Below are 17,371 nucleotides of genomic sequence, written 5' to 3'. Positions count from 1 at the left end.
AATACCTTGTGTTGCTAGAATAATCCCACATGGCCACATCTAGGAGGCTCCGAACCCAGGTTTTAGAGGGCTCCTTAAGAAATTTTTGCTGGTAGATTCCCACTACAAGATCTTCTACAGTGAGAAGTTCTAGATCTTGCCTGATTTCTTCCATTGGTAAATAGAAAAAGACATACAATTAGTGAATTTAGATACACAGAAGATGTACATCAAAATGGAAACAAACACAGACATTATAAAGCACTTGAACAGTAACCTAGTTTTACTTACTTGATGCCTTTGCCATATGCTTCAAACACCAGTTGACTCTGGCTCGGTCATCAGACTGGAGAAGGAAAAAAATTTACTTGTATTTTCTCCTACATTGTTGTTCAATTGTTGTTCTTTCAAACTGGGGAGATAGGGGTGGCAGGAAGGGAAAGACTAAAGAGTTTGTGACAACTAAATGAGAACCATAAAAAAGAGCAACATGTATTTTAAAAGACTACTGCTATGAATAAAGTTACATTTATAAAGCAATGTTAACAGACTTTGTGAAAAGCAAGGGAGACCTAGGGTAGGCGCATGAAGAAACCAACATGCAGAAAAAGGTCATCTGTTCGTGATTACACTAAACTAGTAAGATTAAAACCCAGTTCTTCAACTCCTAATCTAAAAGAATTTCTTTGGGTACCTTTTGTGGATCTTTTGGTATCTTAAGTGGATAACCTTAAAAAAAAATTCTTACACTGAAATTACCTTGCAGTAGATAGGTGGCCAGCTTCCTGGGTTTGGGTGAATAAAACTATAAAGGTTTTGTAACACAGTTGCTTGGTCATGCCCAGATTCAAAGTTTGAAATAGGAATCTTGTGACTAGAATCACCTGAAGGAAACAAAAAGGAAGTAGGGAGTTCAAAATTTGACCAAGACAAATATGACAAAGTGGGTAAGGAAGGAGGGTATAGGAAGAGGATAGTGAGTAACTCATGTTTAAGCACTTGTACCAAGCCTAGTTATGATTAGGTACTTTATCCGATATTCTTATGAGAAAGGGGATATACACCTATTAGAGAAGAGACAACTGAGAATCACAGAAGTTAGTATAGTAAGTTAAGAGTTGGTGATCAATGGAGTAAGGACTCAAAACCAGGTTTAAGTGACTAAGCCTGTATGTTTTCACTATTCCCCTCTGCTTTTCATGTAAGGCTGGAGAACTTAATAGCAATGATTGCTTTTTTAAAGGTTGTACAATCAAGATTTTCACTTGCAATAAAAAGTGGACCAATTCAGACCAAACTTCCACAAAAATTTAAAATACTTGAAAATATCAAGAGCACACAGTAGCGAGGAATTAATAAACCCAGATGCAAGAGAATATAGAAATTCAAAAAGGCCCTCCAGAGAGCCTAGCTTTTGGGGCAGTTTTTTCCCCCTGCAGTTATTTACCAATTCCAGAAGAGGAGGAAGTTGAATGGCTGAGAAATGTGCTTGTGACAGCTTTGGAGGCCTGGTTTGCTAGGCCTCCAGGTGTCTAGTAAGAGCAAACATAAATCTTTTCTGGAGGAAGGGAACATCATTATAAACCTCAAATTACTTTAAAATCATTTTTTCAGCATAGTGGGGAAAATGGTGGCCAGGAAGGCAGGAAAGGAGAAGCCCAAGAAGCCACAGCCAGCTGGAGCTGTCAGAGTAATGAAAGGGAAAGTTCCAGTTGCAACACCAAGAAGTAATCAGCTGAACAAGGAGCTGCAAACCTCTCAACAAAGCCTGTAAAGATCCACAAATTTGGAAGCACCATACGTAGTGACAAAGAAAGTCTCAGCCATATCCATCAAACTTGGATCAAGTAAGCCTAGAGGAACTCTTGCTCCAAAAACCCTTTCAGTAGCAGTAGGCTTTAATGAAGATGAAGATAGTGAACAGAGGAAATGACTCCAGAAACAAAGATGAAGATGAAGAATACTGGAAGGGATACACCAACATCGTTAGAACCAAACTCGTTCAATAAAGGAAAGCATGATTTTTCTGATGACCAGAACCTATGGGAATGAAATAGAAAATCTCATCTTGGAAATGTCCATGACCAAGATAATTAAATGATGTGTTTTGAAACTGGGGTGTTGGGTGGGTGTAAAGTTAAAAAGAACAGTTTCCTTTTATTTTTTTAATTTTTTTTAACATTTATTCATCTTTGAGAGACAGAGCATGAGCGGGGAAGGGGCAAAGAGAGAGAGACACAGAATTGGAAGCAGGCTCCAGGCTCCGAGCTGTCAGCACAGAGCCCGATGCGGGGCTCGAACTCACGAACTGCGGGATCATGACCTGAGCCCAAGTCGGACGTTCAACCGACTGAGTCACCCAGGCGCCCCGCAACAGTTTCCTTTTTTAAAGAACGGTATAAGATTATCTTTGAAGACTTTTTTTTTTTTTTTAAGATTGAGTGATATATAAATGAATTTGAAATTAGAGGCAATTTAGGTTTTATATACAGATTTCAAGACATTTACTAATTTTATAGTTTCATGTGATTAGCTTACAGATAATAGAAAAATCAGAAATGGTATCTAAGAACTGCATTTTTTTTTAATGTCTATTTATTTTTGAGAGACAGAGCATGAATGGGAGAGGGGCAGAGAGAGAGGGAGACACAGAATCCGAAGCTGGCTCCAGGCTCCAAGCTGTCAGCACAGAGCGTGATGCGGGGCTTGGAACCCACGAGCCATGAAATCATGATCTGAACCAAAGTCAGACACCCAACCGACTGAGCCACCCAGGTGCCCCTAGAATTGCATATTTTTAAAGACACTATCAAGAGGGATGCAAAAAGTTATTATCTATTTAAACTGCAAACAATTACTCTTGACTCCCTTATTAATGTAAACTGTCTCCCAGGAACAGCGCCTGTATTGGGAAGAAAATGTTACTGGACTATTGACTGGAAGTACATTAGATAAAACATGGTTTGTTTTTCCCCCCCCAATGGGCATTTGTTTTTGATCCTCATAAACTAGGTATTGCATTGCTATCAGCTGGTACAGATGCCTACCTCTTTAAAAAAAACTTTGTTTTCATTTTATGTAAACTGTTAAGTATTTGAAATAGTACATTTCATCTTAATGGGTCCGGTCTACCTTCGTTAGTCTTCAAAGACCATCTGCTACCAAAGTAAAATCAGTATTGTGAATGTGCTTCTTAGTTTTTGTTCTTCGCTAGTTCCTGTAAGCATTTCCACCAGATCTTGAGGCAACTCATGAAGAAGTAGTTTCTTTTAAAATACAAACTACCACCAAAAACTTAAATGTAGGTATAATACTTAGATATGTGGGTGTTTTTGTTTTTTAAAAGGTAGTAACACCAAAAAAACCCACACTGTATGAAGATGAAAATGAGAAAAATGCACTTTCCATACCTGTGTTAAAGCTTAATTTACTAATTTATGAAAATGGAATTTGATTTGAACTTAATACAAGAAATCTTATGTTAGTAAAATAATATGGCTATTTGAATTATACATATATTTTTTAAAGTATTATACACATTAATCATGTATATTTTAGATACTGAAGATAAAAATAAAGAAAATACATCTTTAAACATATTCTATGGAATCTCCAACCACATTGTTAGATCTATGTACTATAGGCTTTCTAAAAACTTTAATTTTTTTAATGTGACAGTTAAGCACATCTTTAAAAGCACAATCACAGATAAAAGAAACATACAGTAAAATGATTTCCTTGAAAACTCCTGCAATGTTTAATTTGGAAGCAGCTTCAGACTACTTTATTGGTAGCAACCACTCGCTGAGCTCTTTTAAACAGGGATTAACTCCAGAGAAGCAGCCTGTATTCCTAACTCTTTGTTCATTTGCATTTTGCTTTTAAGTTGAAAGTAAACCCCAAGTAAAACAATGGAAATATATATAGAACTATCAGTTCTTACATGATTTAATTATATCATAATACATGAATTTAACTTGCTTTAATGTAAGCAAACTTTCCACTTTTGTCCATTTTGTTGTTTATGTTAAAATAACATCTTTTCGGGGCGCCTGGGTGGCGCAGTCGGTTAAGCGTCCGACTTCAGCCAGGTCACGATCTCACGGTCTGGGAGTTCGAGCCCCGCATCAGGCTCTGGGCTGATGGCTCAGAGCCTGGAGCCAGTTTCTGATTCTGTGTCTCCCTCTCTCTCTGCCCCTCCCCCGTTCATGCTCTGTCTCTCTCTGTCCCAAAAATAAATAAACGTTGAAAAAAAAAATTTTAAATAACATCTTTTCCTACATATATATTGTCTGGACTCAAATGAATTATTAACCTAAGGTCAAGAGGGGAGAGAAACGACTGAGATGAATGTCTTTACTAAAATACCACTAAATTTGTCAAACTCAAAAAAAAATCATTTTTTCAAACATTATATATGAATAACCAGGTACCGGATGAAAGAAGAATGAGAACCAAACCAAATTTGATAGAATGAGATCCAAAGTATTCCAGCTACGGAAATTATTCAGTACAGATGATAAATATTCACGCTTATGATCAAATTATGAATTTTATCATAAAGTTATAAAAAAGGACACACAGGAAGAGTTCAATTTCTGATAGCAACAGACTAGAACTCTATGAATGAAACACCTGCTTGAGAGCACTGCAGAGAGACAAACTACAGTAAGGAACCGGGGGTCCAAAATCTTGGAGAAGAAGGAATCCTAGAAAGTGGATTCTGGCATTTGGGTTCATTGGTAATTTGGGGCATTTATGAATTCTGGAAGAGGAGATTTAGAGTCTGATAAACTGAGCAGTTTTCAAAAGACTTAGATATATAAGAATTAAAACTATTATTCCGGGGGCGCCTGGCTGGCTCAGTTGGTGGAGCATGTGACTCTTGGTCTTTGAGTTGTGGATTAGAGCCTCATGCTGGGTGTGGAGATTATTTAAAAATAAAACCTCTAAAAAAATATATTACTGTAGGACCACCTGGGTGGCTCAGTCAGTTAATCATCCATCTCTTGTATTCAGCTCAGGTCATGATCTCACGGTTTGTGGGTTTGAGCCCCGCGTTGGGCTTTGTACTGACAACACGGAGCCTGCTTGGTATTCTCTCTCCCTCTCTCTCTCCCCCTTCCCCTCTCATACTCTCTCCCTTTCTCTCAAATAGGTAAATAAGACATTAAACAGTATTACTCTAGTATTACTTGTGTATATTAAAAATTATAATTAAAAGAATATTCAATTGCCTTCTTGCTTCCACTGTTTACACTCAAGTCAATTGCAAATTTTACAGATGATCCTTTGGCGGTAATCTGTCTACCTTCCCCCACTTTTTAGAGATCAATCAGAAATAGACTCTTAAAAGATATGAACCCAATTTTACATTATCTCAATCCCTGAAATTGGATTAAGGTACTCTGAGATGGCTAGTGACAGCATCTTTCTGCCAGAAGCAGTCACAAGTTTTCTTCAGAGAAGAATAACAAGTTTTTCTATGTACTGTTCAGCCCTCAAAAATAATCAGATGGGGGTGGGGGAGAAAAAAATAAGACATATGAAGAGATCAGGTATCTTGACATCAAGATAACCAACAGACCCCCGCCCCCACAAAAAGATCCCTATGTTTTTCAGACATAAGGTTTTAACTGTTCAGAGAAGTAAAAAATAGATTATTTTAGCAGAACCATAAAAGAGAACCAAAGGTAAATTAAACTGAAGACACATTCTCTAACCCATTTTAGGATGGCAAAATAACCTTGAGAACAAAATTAGGTAAGATTAATCAAAGTCTTTAACATGAACGTACAAATCCTAAAACAAAATATTAGCAAACCAAATTCAGCAATTTAAGAGCTATACAGTCACTATAATGGGTTTATTGCTGGAATGTAAGGTTGGTTTAGCATTAGCAAATTACCAGATGAACAAAAAGACATAAATCACCTGAGATACAGAAAAACTATTCATTAAAATGTGCAATTGGGGCGCCTGGGTGGCGCAGTCGGTTAGGCGTCCGACTTCAGCCAGGTCACGATCTCGCGGTCCGTGAGTTCGAGCCCCGCGTCAGGCTCTGGGCTGATGGCTCGGAGCCTGGAGCCTGTTTCCGATTCTGTGTCTCCCTCTCTCTCTGCCCCTCCCCCGTTCATGCTCTGTCTCTCTCTGTCCCAAAAATAAATAAACGTTGAAAAAAAAATTAAAAAAAAAAAATGTGCAACTGATATCTCTAACCAAACTGGGAGTAGAAGGGACCATCTTTACCCTGATCAGGAGTATATACTAATGCACTAATATATAGAATCAGAAAAGACCCCAAAATAATGTCAGCCAGAGTAATGTTAAAATAGAAAACCAAAACTGGAGGCATCACAATTCTGGACTTCAAGCTATATTACAAAGCTGTAATCAACAAGACAGTATAGTACTGACACAAAAACAGACACATAGATCATCAATGGAACAGAACAGAGAACTCAGAAATGGACCCACAAATGTATGGCCAACTAATCTTCGACAAAGCAGGAAAAAATATCCAATGAAGAAAGTCTCTTCAAGCAAATGGTGTTGGAAAAACTGGACAGAGGCATGCAGAAGAATGAAACTGGACCATTTTCTTAAACCACACATGAAAATAAATTCAAAATGGCCAAAAGACCAAAATGTGAGACAGGAAATAATCAAAATCCTACAGGAGAACACAGGCAGGAACCTATTTGACCTTGACCGCAGCAACTTCTTTACACGGTCTCCAGTGGCAAGGGAAACAAAAGTAAGAATGAACTATTGGGACCTCTGTGCTTCTGCAAGTGAAGGAAATAAAATCAACAAAACTAAAAGGCAACTGACAGAATGGGAACAGATATTTGCAAACGATGTATCAGATAAAGGGTCAGTATACAAAATCTATAAAAAACAACAAACTCAACACCCAAAAAACAAGTAATCCAGTGAAGCAATGGGTAGAAGACATGAATACACTTTTCTAAAGAAGACATCCAGAAGGCTGACACATGAAAAGATGCTCAACATCACTCATCATCAAGGAAATACAAATCAAAACTACGAGATACCACCTCACACCTGTTAGAATGGTTAAAATTAACAACTCAGCAAACAACAGATGTTGGCGAGGGTGCAGAGAAAGGGGAATCCTCTTGCACTGTTGGTGGGAATGCAAACTGGTGCAGCCACTTTGGAAAACAGTATGGAGGTTCCTCAAAAAATTAAAAATAGAACTACCCTACAACCCAACAATTGCACTAATAGGTATTTATCCAAAGGATATAAAAATACTGATTAAAGGGGCACATGCACCCCAATGTTTATAGCAGCACTACCAACAACAGCCAAATTATGGAGAAAGCCAAAATGTCCATCGACTGATGAATGGATAAAGAAAATGTGGTACAAGGGAATATTATTCAGCAATCAAAAAGAATGAAATCTTGCAATTTACAACAGCATAGATAGAACTACAAGTGTATTACACTAAGTGAAGTAAGTCAGAGAAAGGACAGATCTCGTAGGATTTCACTCATATGTGGAATTTAAGAAATACGACAGATGACCATAGGGGAAGGGAAGGAAAAATAAGATGAAAACAGAGAGGGAAGCAAACCGTAGGAGACTCTTAAATACAGAGAACAAACTGAGGGTTGCTGGAAGGGAGGTGGGTAGGGGATGGGTTAGATGGGTGACAGGCATTAAGGAGGAGGGCATTTGATGGGATGAGCACTGGGTGTTATATGTAAGTGATAAATCACTAAATTCTACTTCTGAAACCAATACTACACTATGTTAACCTGCATTAAAAAAAAAAGTGCATATGAAAAATAAGAAAAAACTACAGCCAACAACATACTCACCGATGAAACATTAAAAACCAGAGTTCCTAACCAGCACAGTTACACACATTTTTTAAATTTTAAATAAAAAAATAGGGGCGCCTGGGTGGCTCCGTCAGTTGAGTGACCGACTTCGGCTTAGGTCATGATCTCATGGCTCGTGGGTTTGAGCCCCGCATCAGGGTCTGTGCTGACAGCTCAGACCCTGGAGCCTGCTTCGGATTTGGTGTCTCCCTCTCTCTCTGCCCCTAACCCACTCACATTCTATCTCTGTTTCTCTCAAAAAATAAACATTTAAAAATTTTTAATTTAAAAAAATATATATATAGATTAGGAAAAACATCATTTCACAGATCTAAGGAATTGACCAAATTCAAGAATTATAGTTCAGCAATGGTTGGATAAAACTAAAACATAAGAGTAAATAAAAATATAATTTCAAGAGACATTATAAATCATAAAATTTATAAGCTACAAATTTAATGAGATAGTAAGATCACTGTGAAGAAAATTATGAGTATTATAAGGCATCACAGATCCAAAATTAAAATGTAGCCCCATGTTCACAGAGTATCATGAAGTTGTCAGTTTTGTCCAAAATGATCTAAAGATTTAAAGGTGATTCCAATCTAAATTTTTTTTTTCAACGTTTATTTTATTTTTTTTATTTTTGGGACAGAGAGAGACAGAGCATGAACAGGGGAGGGGCAGAGAGAGAGGGAGACACAGAATCGGAAACAGGCTCCAGGCTCCCAGCCATCAGCCCAGAGCCCGACGCGGGGCTCGAACTCACGGACCGCGAGATCGCGACCTGGCTGAAGTCGGACGCTTAACCGACTGCGCCACCCAGGCGCCCCTCCAATCTAAATTTCAACAAAGCTTTTTATGAAGCATGATACTCTGAATTGTATGGAAGAGCAAAGGGTCAAGAATAGCTGTGATGTTCCAAAACAAAGTCAAGGAACTTGTCTAAGTAAATATTATCAAAATACTGTATTCAATGGTATGAACACCAAACAAAACACAAGTAGACCAACAGAACAAAATAAATATATCACAAAGACCCATGCATCTGCAGAAATGTGGCACTACATACTGACAAACAAGCTGATTATTTAATAAATGACGCTGAGGGGCACCATGGCTCAGTGGCTCAGTCGGCTGAGCGTCTGACTCTTGATTTCAGCTCAGGTCATGATCTCATGGATCTGGAGTTCAAGCCCTGAGTCCTGCTCTTCACTGAGCATGGAGGCTGCTTGGGATTCTCTCTCTCCCGCTCGCCTGAATGCACTCTCCCAAAATAAACAAACATTAAAAAAAAAAAACAGTAATAATAAATGATGCTGAGACAACTAATTATCTACACAGGAAAAAAAAAGAAATAGAACCTCTATTTCACACCATGACACAAGTCAGTGCCAGGTGGAATAAGAACTTGGGATATGAAAAACAAAACTTAATAAAAGCTATCTTTATCACCTGCAGGTAGAAGAAGATTCTTAAATAAGACATTAAGAACCCTCAAAACCCTAAGGGAAAGGAGGATACATTTACTAAATTAAAAATAACTTCTGTTCATTGAAAGACGCCACAATGACAGTAAAAAAAAAAAAAATACAATGCATACACTGAAAATAGGTACCTGTAATTAAGTCAGTAAGCAGATACATAATAAAATTCCCCAAACCAATATAAAAGACATTCCAATACAAAAATTGGGGAAAGGTAATGTTGAGTTAAAAAAAACAAATACAGGTATGGAAACAAGCACACAATGTTAATTACATAAAAGTTCAAAAAAAACCCAAAATTAAATATACCCTTTAATTTTTTTTACTGTTTATTTTTGAGAGAGACAGAGAGAGAGCGAGCGAGCGAGCAAGCAGGGGAGGGACAGAGAGCGAGGAACAGAGGATCCAAAGTGGGCTCCATGCTGACAGCAGAGAACCCGATGCAGGGCTTGAACTCACGAACTGTGAGATCATGACCTGAGCTGAAGTTGGACGCTTAACCAAATGAGCCACCTAGGTGCCCCTAAATACACCATTTAAATACATATGTATTCACAATAAAACTATTCAGAAAAGAGAAAATGATTAGCACAAAATTCCAAATAGTGTCTCTCTCATAAAAACGGAGGGGGATGCAATCAAGGAGAGCTACAGGGACCTTCAATGATAGGGCACCGCTATTATTTCTTCAGCTGACTGGTGAATGCACAGCTGTTCATTAACGTTCTTTATACCTTAAGTCAATGTTATACTCTTTGTGTATGAAGACTAATTTTAAAAGCTGATAGACCTTTTGTACGGGAAGCCAAAAGCAGTTTTCCAAGCTTTGCTTTTTTTAAAGCAGAACTTCTCTCAAGAAAATTAACCAGTAAAAGAGACAGAAGCAGAGCTCCTCTGGTTAAAGGGGGGAAGAGAGGGAAGGTCCAAGACCTCCTACTCCCACACTCTCATGCAGAATCTGAAGTACCTTTTCAGAGAAAAGCAAGGCAGTGGGGGTGGGGAAATTAATGGATTCCGTACCAAAATCTCTTGAAATTCTTTGATTCTAATGTGCTAAACCATAACACCCATCCATGAAGTATTCCCGCGATTCACTTACACATATTTCATAAAAGGCCAGATAGCACAGGAGCATCTGAAAGATCTACATGTACATTCCTTAGCTACTACTTACGCTGCATCCACATGTAAATTTGCTTCAGCATGTTCCCCTTTGAAACATGATCTTTTCCTAAGCATCAGGTTGATTACACTAGCATAAGCATTTTTAGTTATTATGTCGACACAGCCATCACTCTAATAGAATCATTTATTTTATTTAACTGGCACATTTCCCAGCGTTATCAAATTGGCAATTTAAGACATGTCTAAATTGATGAGCTCCAAAAGATCTAAGTTTCCTGAATGAACTGTGTTCAATTTTAATTAGTTTAAAATAACATATTAAGAAAACCCTTCTAGAGTCTTTAATAGGTTTTTAAGAACCACACTTTCTGTTAATCTGGTTGACTTGAAAATGTTGTAAAAATAAGCCCTAAAAACTTTTTTTTTTAAATCAAGTACTTATCAGAACCAGAATAATAAACAGTAAGCCAGTGGCAATCTCATAAATGAGTGTCTGGCAAATTGCAGGGATTCCAATGCACTCAACAGATGAACAAACCAGAAACAGCTTAACTAAAAAAGTGAAGTTAATTCACCAGCTAAGTTTCTATTTTTGTTTTACTACCACCTATTCAGTTGAATAACCTCAGATGACGTAATACGTGGGGAGATTAGCTAGGTTCACACTTCAAAAACTGCAACAGAATTCTTCTGCTTTATACATTTTTTTTTTCATTCAAAGCTACATAAAGGAATCAACTAAAAAAATTTGCCCTTACCTTGTTCCACAGTCTATGGCCCTGATCCCAGGCAAAACAAAAAAAGGACTAGTACATATTTTTCACGAAGACTAGAAAAAACTCAAAGGACATAATTAAAAGTGACTCTAAAATGTTTTCATGTATGAAGAACAGCATTATAAATGTTACATAATAGCTGCTTATCATGCATATTTGAAAAACTTAGCATTTTTAAGTAAAAAAAAAAACCTTAAAACAATGATAATTTTGAATATAAATAAAAAATAAAATTATCATGATTTTCATTCTAATCACAGAGGAAACTTGCTAAAACCTAGTTTCTAAAAGAGTTTAGTTCAGAGTTTAGGTATACAGTCATATCCTTTGGTGTCCCACAAATCTATTTAATTTTCAGGTTTTTAAGGATCACATGCGCCATCTATCATGTCTATGAAGAGTCTCCAACAGTAAGATTATTCTTCCTCCAAATTGTTTTACGTGTTCATTTAAAGCAGTAAGTCTTAATCAGGTACATACACATTCAATGCCTATATTCTACCCCATTCATTTATACTTACTTGCAGCCTGACAATGAAACCGAAATCCTCGTGGAATTTCACCTATAATACAAAATATTTTGTTGAGAGAAGTTCTCTGATTTTGCTATAGCAATATTTCATAGGATGATCAAGTCATAAATAACATAGGTAGGTAACTTACTGCTATGTGAAAACACAAACGATTAAATTTTCATAGAGATTTGTTTTGTTTTGTTTTGTTTTACCCAGAGGAATGAGGAGTATTAAAGAATTTTGGTATATTGTCTAAGCTGTTTTAAAAAGGAAGTTACTCATAGGGGGCACTTGGGCTGCTCAGTCAGTTAAGTGTCTGGCCCTTGGTTTCAGCTTAGGTCACAATGTCATGGGATGGAGCCCTGCTTGGGATTCTCTCTCTCCCTCTCTCCTCACCACCCCCACAGGCTGTCTCTCAAAATAAACTTTATATGTACATAAAAAGAAAGTTACAGAAAAAAATACTAGGTAAAGAAAACTTGGGCTAAAGAAGTCTTAACGAGGGGTCCAGAAGGCCCTTGATATAGGTATTCATGTATGTATTTAAAAAAAAAAAAAAAAGAAAGTCTCCAAATTCTTTTTAATTTTTTGTAACCATATGAAGAAAAATAGTTATTTAACTTATTCTAAGCAACAACTCTCACAGGTGTGAGTAGGATAATTAGTTTTAGTTTTTCTGTCATCTAAACACAAGGAAAAGTGCTGGCCTGTACTAATGAATTTTATTTTTTTTTTTTATTTATTTTTTTTTAACGTTTATTTATTTTTGAGACAGAGAGAGACAGAGCATGAACGGGGGAGGGGCAGAGAGAGAGGGAGACACAGAATCGGAAACAGGCTCCAGGCTCTGAGCTGTCAGCACAGAGCCCGACACGGGGCTCGAACCCACAGACCGTGAGATCATGACCTGAGCCGAAGTCAGACGCTTAACTGACCGAGCCACCCAGGCGCCCCTGTACTGATGAATTTTAAAGCAACTGACAAAACTAAAGATGAAGTTCTCTCCTCAACCTCTTTCCCTTTACTCTTCTCCCTATATAGTTCCCCTCCTTGCCTTAAAAAGTATTACTGGTCCTTTATCTATCCTCTTGGTAACTGAATTGAATCCTGTCTTCATGACTACCTCTTTTGCTTGAGTGGAATATCCAGAAAAAAAAGTATTGAGAACATCTGAGAAGCTATTAAGTACTAGGCTATTTCCATACCTTCTCTTGTATTCCTTAGAGCAGCCAACAATAGGAATTATTCCCACTTTACTGATAAGCTAATAAGTTCAGAAAGGTTAATAACTTTGCTGAAGGTTACAAAGCAACATCAAGTTAAAAACTAGTGATCACCAAGATAAAGGATGGGTTAAAAAAATAAAAGAGCAAAGGCATAAAAAGCTTTTAGAAAATTCCAAGACGTAAGGCCATAGGCAAGCAAACGCCAGGCTACATACACATTTTCAGGTATACCATCCACCCAACTCTAATGCTTTCTTGAGGTTAAAAGCTTCAACTAAAAAAACCCCATGTAAACACCTAATTCTTAATGATTTTTCAACCAATTATGATGAAGTCTTGTTACATTTAAGAACTCAACTATGCATCAGCCTTTAAGAAAACAAATATTGTTAAATAAACTCAAGATAAAACGCATAGTTTTTAAGATCTAGCATCTACCCACTCTACTTACCAGGATTTATAAAACTGTGGAAATCTGCCATAATACCTTCTTGGAGAGAATATTTAACACAGCCTATTTCACAAGGGAGGAAGCGCTGTTCACAATGAGGAGGTAGTTCACCATGGCTAAAAATGTTCAAAAAATAAAAAATGCCTCCAAGGAGAGCTAAAAAAATAAATAAAAAGAAAAAAAAAAGCAGTAAGACAGCACAAATAGATGAGAGTTTACCCCTCTACAAAAGAAAGTTTTAGAACCGTTTTCCTTGTGTTCCTATAATCCTAAATGAGCTAGAAATGAGAAAACTAATTATCTGTACCAGATAAACGAATCAAAATTTTTATAATTATACTTATCAAGGATTACAGTGGTAACCACTCTGCATGAAGCAACAAAATTATTCAAATTTGCAGCCAGCTCTACATAATTTAGTTAGACATATGCCTTGAATTTCAGGAATGACTTAAGAAAAGCTGTGACCCATATTCAACAAATTCAAGAGGTTTGGGAAATAAAGCCAAGTAGAATCAGTGTAGAAAAACTGCGTGATATAAACTATGGACAATTTAGTTCACTCTTTACTTTTTACCAATTTACATAAGAACACCAATAAATTCTCTAAAGGAAGAAAGAAATATGAGATTGCGAGAAGGGTTTTATACACCAGGATTGGCCACAATTTAAGACTGTTAAAAGTTTATTAATCTTCAACAAATTCATAACACAATAAAAACAGCCAGAAGGCATAACAAGGGCTCTTATTAGCTACATTCTTTTCCAGGCCAACTCAGTAATTCAACCTTCTCTTTGTAATTTAAATGTATTTTAAGGGTCTAGTTATAAACACTTAAATCTAAGAAGTATATTTAGTAACACATGAAGTGGTTATTAACCAAGAGACCAGATTTTTGTATAAAACAAAACCTCTCCAGCGTTATTTCAACAAACGCAAATTAGCTCATCTTTTACAACTTTAGCACCACTGTAATTTGAACACTTGTAGTCAGTTATTTTGAAATGCAGGATCAAAATGAACAGAACATATATTTACTGATCACTTGATCAATTTGAGCACCCACATTTATCTAAGCAAAACATTTTAGGATTATTATACCTTGATCACTTTTTAGAGACAAACTTGACATATCCGGGGGTGAAACATTCTGCTTTGGTACAAGCATGCCTGGCCTCCTCAGTGGGGTGGAAAAAGGTTTCTAAAGAGGAAGAGAATTCATCACATTCTTAAACTCTTACTGGTCACTTTATACATATACTTAAAGTTAGCAAAATAACAAAAACAGCTCATAGATTACTTCAGTAACCTCTCTAGGCCAATGAACCCCAATGAGTAAATAAACACATATCTGTCAGTGACACCAACAACCCAAAGGGAGACAAGGGCAAAATCTGTAAATATTCTGAATCAAAAGATGAGTAAACAACCAATTCAACTATTCCTGAAAACCATGTGCCCACTACTGATAATCCAAAAAAATTTTTTTAATGCCCACTACTGATAACCTAAATCAATCCCACTGAATCACATAATATATGCCAGCCCAGTGGCCAAAAGAACATTGTTCGACAAAGTACTTTAACACGGTTTTTGCTAAAAATAAAAACCCGATCATGCTGACTCCAAGTCTCAATGAGGTATGTACACAACATGGCTTACATTATGAGAGGAAATTTCTTATGAGAAATTATAGTAAAAAAAAAAAATCAAAGCCCACAAGTGTAACTAAGTACCAATGCAACTGATTGGAGCTTCTACTCAAATATACATCTACAAAATAAAACAATCTCTCAAGCCTAAAGCAAGCAAAGCTCTCTCGAACTTCAATCCGATGTTGACAGTTTAAAAAAGAATGGAACTTTACTATGTAAGAATGGAAAGAACACAGAGGGAGGGGAAAAGTCCACAACTACCCTGAATTTTTTTTTCATGTTTATTTATTTTTGAGAGAGCATGCACACGGTGGAGGGACAGAGGATCCTGGCTGACAGCAGAGAGCTAATGAGGAGCTTGAACTCACAAACCCTGAGATCATGACCTGAGCCAAAGTCAGCCACTTAACCAACTGAGCTACCCAGGCACCCCAACCCTGCATTTTCTTGATACAAATCAATAAGAAAATTTTTTAGTACTTTATCATTTTACTAGTCATAACTTTACCCAAATAAACTTTATTCAATTCTTACTATAAGGCACATTAACCTTCATCAGCATGTGCAAGTTTTGTTATTTCCTAATTTCAAACACAACAACTGGTCTGGTTCCAAGTGTCATTTAAAAAGACAGAATGGTCCAAGCTACTTTTAAACATTCAAAAAGGGAGTCTTTAATCATAAAGGGGTTGAAAGGAACCCTTAAAGATCATCTAGTACAAATCCTAAAACCCAACTCCCCCATTGCTGATCATGGTTTATTGGTTGCAGGTTTCCGAATAGGGATTTCCCTGTTTTGGTGATTTCACACCACCCAGTAACAACAATGTGTGGTTTGCCCTAGCTAGGGAACCTGTTGGCTCTTTAAATTTTTTCCAGTAGGCTCCCTGCCCAATGTGGGGCTGAACTCACAACCCTGAGATCAAGAGTCGCATGTTCCACCAACCAAGCGAGCCAGGTGCCCAGGGAGCCCGTTGGCTTTTTAACAGGCATTCTGCCACCAGGAAAAAGAAAAAAAAAATCCTTTGCATTAACCCAACTCACCCACCAGCCTACCCTTTTAGTCTACCCTTCACCCATTCACTCCTCCAGCATTTACTGAACACGCCTATGTGCCAAGCAGGTAACTGCTCGTCTCTAACTTTACCTGCTTCTCCGAAGGCCCAGAGTCCTTTCCCTGGGCTGCTCTCCACTCCCGAGCCATTTCTGCATACTTCTCCTTTTCTTCCTCCCTCAGGAGCTTGGGGACATTTGAGGGGACAGAAAGGAGAGAAGCGGCAATGAGGACCGAGTGCCCTAGGCCCCAGACGCGGAAGCCTAGACTTTCCAGGAGGTTTCCGCGTCGGTTTGCCTTAGGGCCGGACTTCCTTTCCCTCCAGCAGGGGCCAAGGGGTCACTGGTCTCTTCGAGGCCTCTATCCTTCCCGCCTCGCCTTCTCACCGGCCCAACTGCCTGCTCTACCCCCCTGCCCCCCATTACCCCCCCCCCCTCCAGCCTTACTTACCGCCCAGTCAGCAGAGCAGTAGGGGATGGCATCAGCTACGCGAGCCACGGGCAGGCCTCGCCGCCGTAGTTCGGGGATCTTCTCCTGCACAAAGAAATAGTAGGCATTACGGCTGGTCCTGCGGTTTGGCATGGCGAGCGAGGCCAAGATTCGACGACCCGGGCCTGAGACTGCACAAGCCGCCGGCGCCCTCGCCGGGCTCCCGCCCTTAGTAACCGAGGCAGGCGCCTGCGCGCGAAGGCTTGCGGCGCTCAGCCAATCAGGGCGCGGTGCGCAGGCGCATTGGCCTTGCCGGGAGAAAAGCAGTCCGAGGCTGACTCGTGGAGCCGTGGGGGTGGGGGGGAGGGGGGGGCGGAGCTCGGTCACAGGTGCAAAGCATTCTGATTGGCTGGGATGAGGCGTTGGTGCGTGTGCTGTCACGTGGAAGGCTCGGCGCAATTCCTGTACATTGTTGCGTAGTATGTGTTAAAGTAGGTAGAGAGAAAGAGGCCTGGTGAGTTGTTTAGGTTCTTTCATGTTTTACGACTGTAAAAGGCCGGCTCTGTGTCAAGCATTGTGAAAGGTGTTGGGTGGGGGAAAGAGACAGGAGCGCGACAAACAAGATCTTTTCCCCCAAGAAGTTTACAATCTAATGGGGGGCAGTTTGAGAAGGAAGGTGACGGAACAAATGCATCAACCAATATGGGGCACGCGGGGCGGGGGGTGTTGTTGCCTTTTCGTTTCGCCCCCCCCCCCCCGTTCTTAAATTACACTTGTTATGGTTGCAAAGAACATGGGGTTTTATAAAGCAGTTTGC

At 38.6% G+C, this 17,371-nt stretch overlaps 1 protein-coding gene and 1 pseudogene across 2 annotated transcripts in view; one reads left to right on the top strand and one right to left on the bottom strand.

Moving 5' to 3' along the window:
• The window catches only part of MAEL (maelstrom spermatogenic transposon silencer), a 39,161-nt gene extending 22,313 nt beyond the window's left edge, over positions 1–16,848 (bottom strand). Inside the window, exons 1-8 of one of the 2 annotated variants that reach the window (XM_043567977.1) lie at positions 16,576–16,841; positions 16,219–16,311; positions 14,518–14,617; positions 13,416–13,571; positions 11,745–11,786; positions 739–863; positions 271–325; positions 6–147 (exon numbers count right to left, since the gene is read on the bottom strand). In XM_043567977.1, the coding sequence (XP_043423912.1) occupies positions 6–147; positions 271–325; positions 739–863; positions 11,745–11,786; positions 13,416–13,571; positions 14,518–14,617; positions 16,219–16,311; positions 16,576–16,707 (845 nt within the window). In that variant the 5' untranslated portion in view covers positions 16,708–16,841. Of the gene's footprint in view, positions 1–5; positions 148–270; positions 326–738; positions 864–11,744; positions 11,787–13,415; positions 13,572–14,517; positions 14,618–16,218; positions 16,312–16,575 lie in introns of both variants that reach the window. The other variant, XM_043567978.1, reaches the window with a different exon arrangement.
• Positions 874–2,147, top strand: LOC122475860 (annotated as a pseudogene).
• Positions 16,849–17,371: the final 523 nt, after the last annotated feature.

The sequence above is a fragment of the Prionailurus bengalensis genome, chromosome E4 (assembly GCF_016509475.1).
Source record: "Prionailurus bengalensis isolate Pbe53 chromosome E4, Fcat_Pben_1.1_paternal_pri, whole genome shotgun sequence".
Classification (NCBI taxonomy): domain Eukaryota; kingdom Metazoa; phylum Chordata; class Mammalia; order Carnivora; family Felidae; genus Prionailurus; species Prionailurus bengalensis.
The sequence above is the reverse complement of the archived record's forward strand: the minus strand, read 5'-3'. Positions and strand labels throughout refer to the sequence as shown.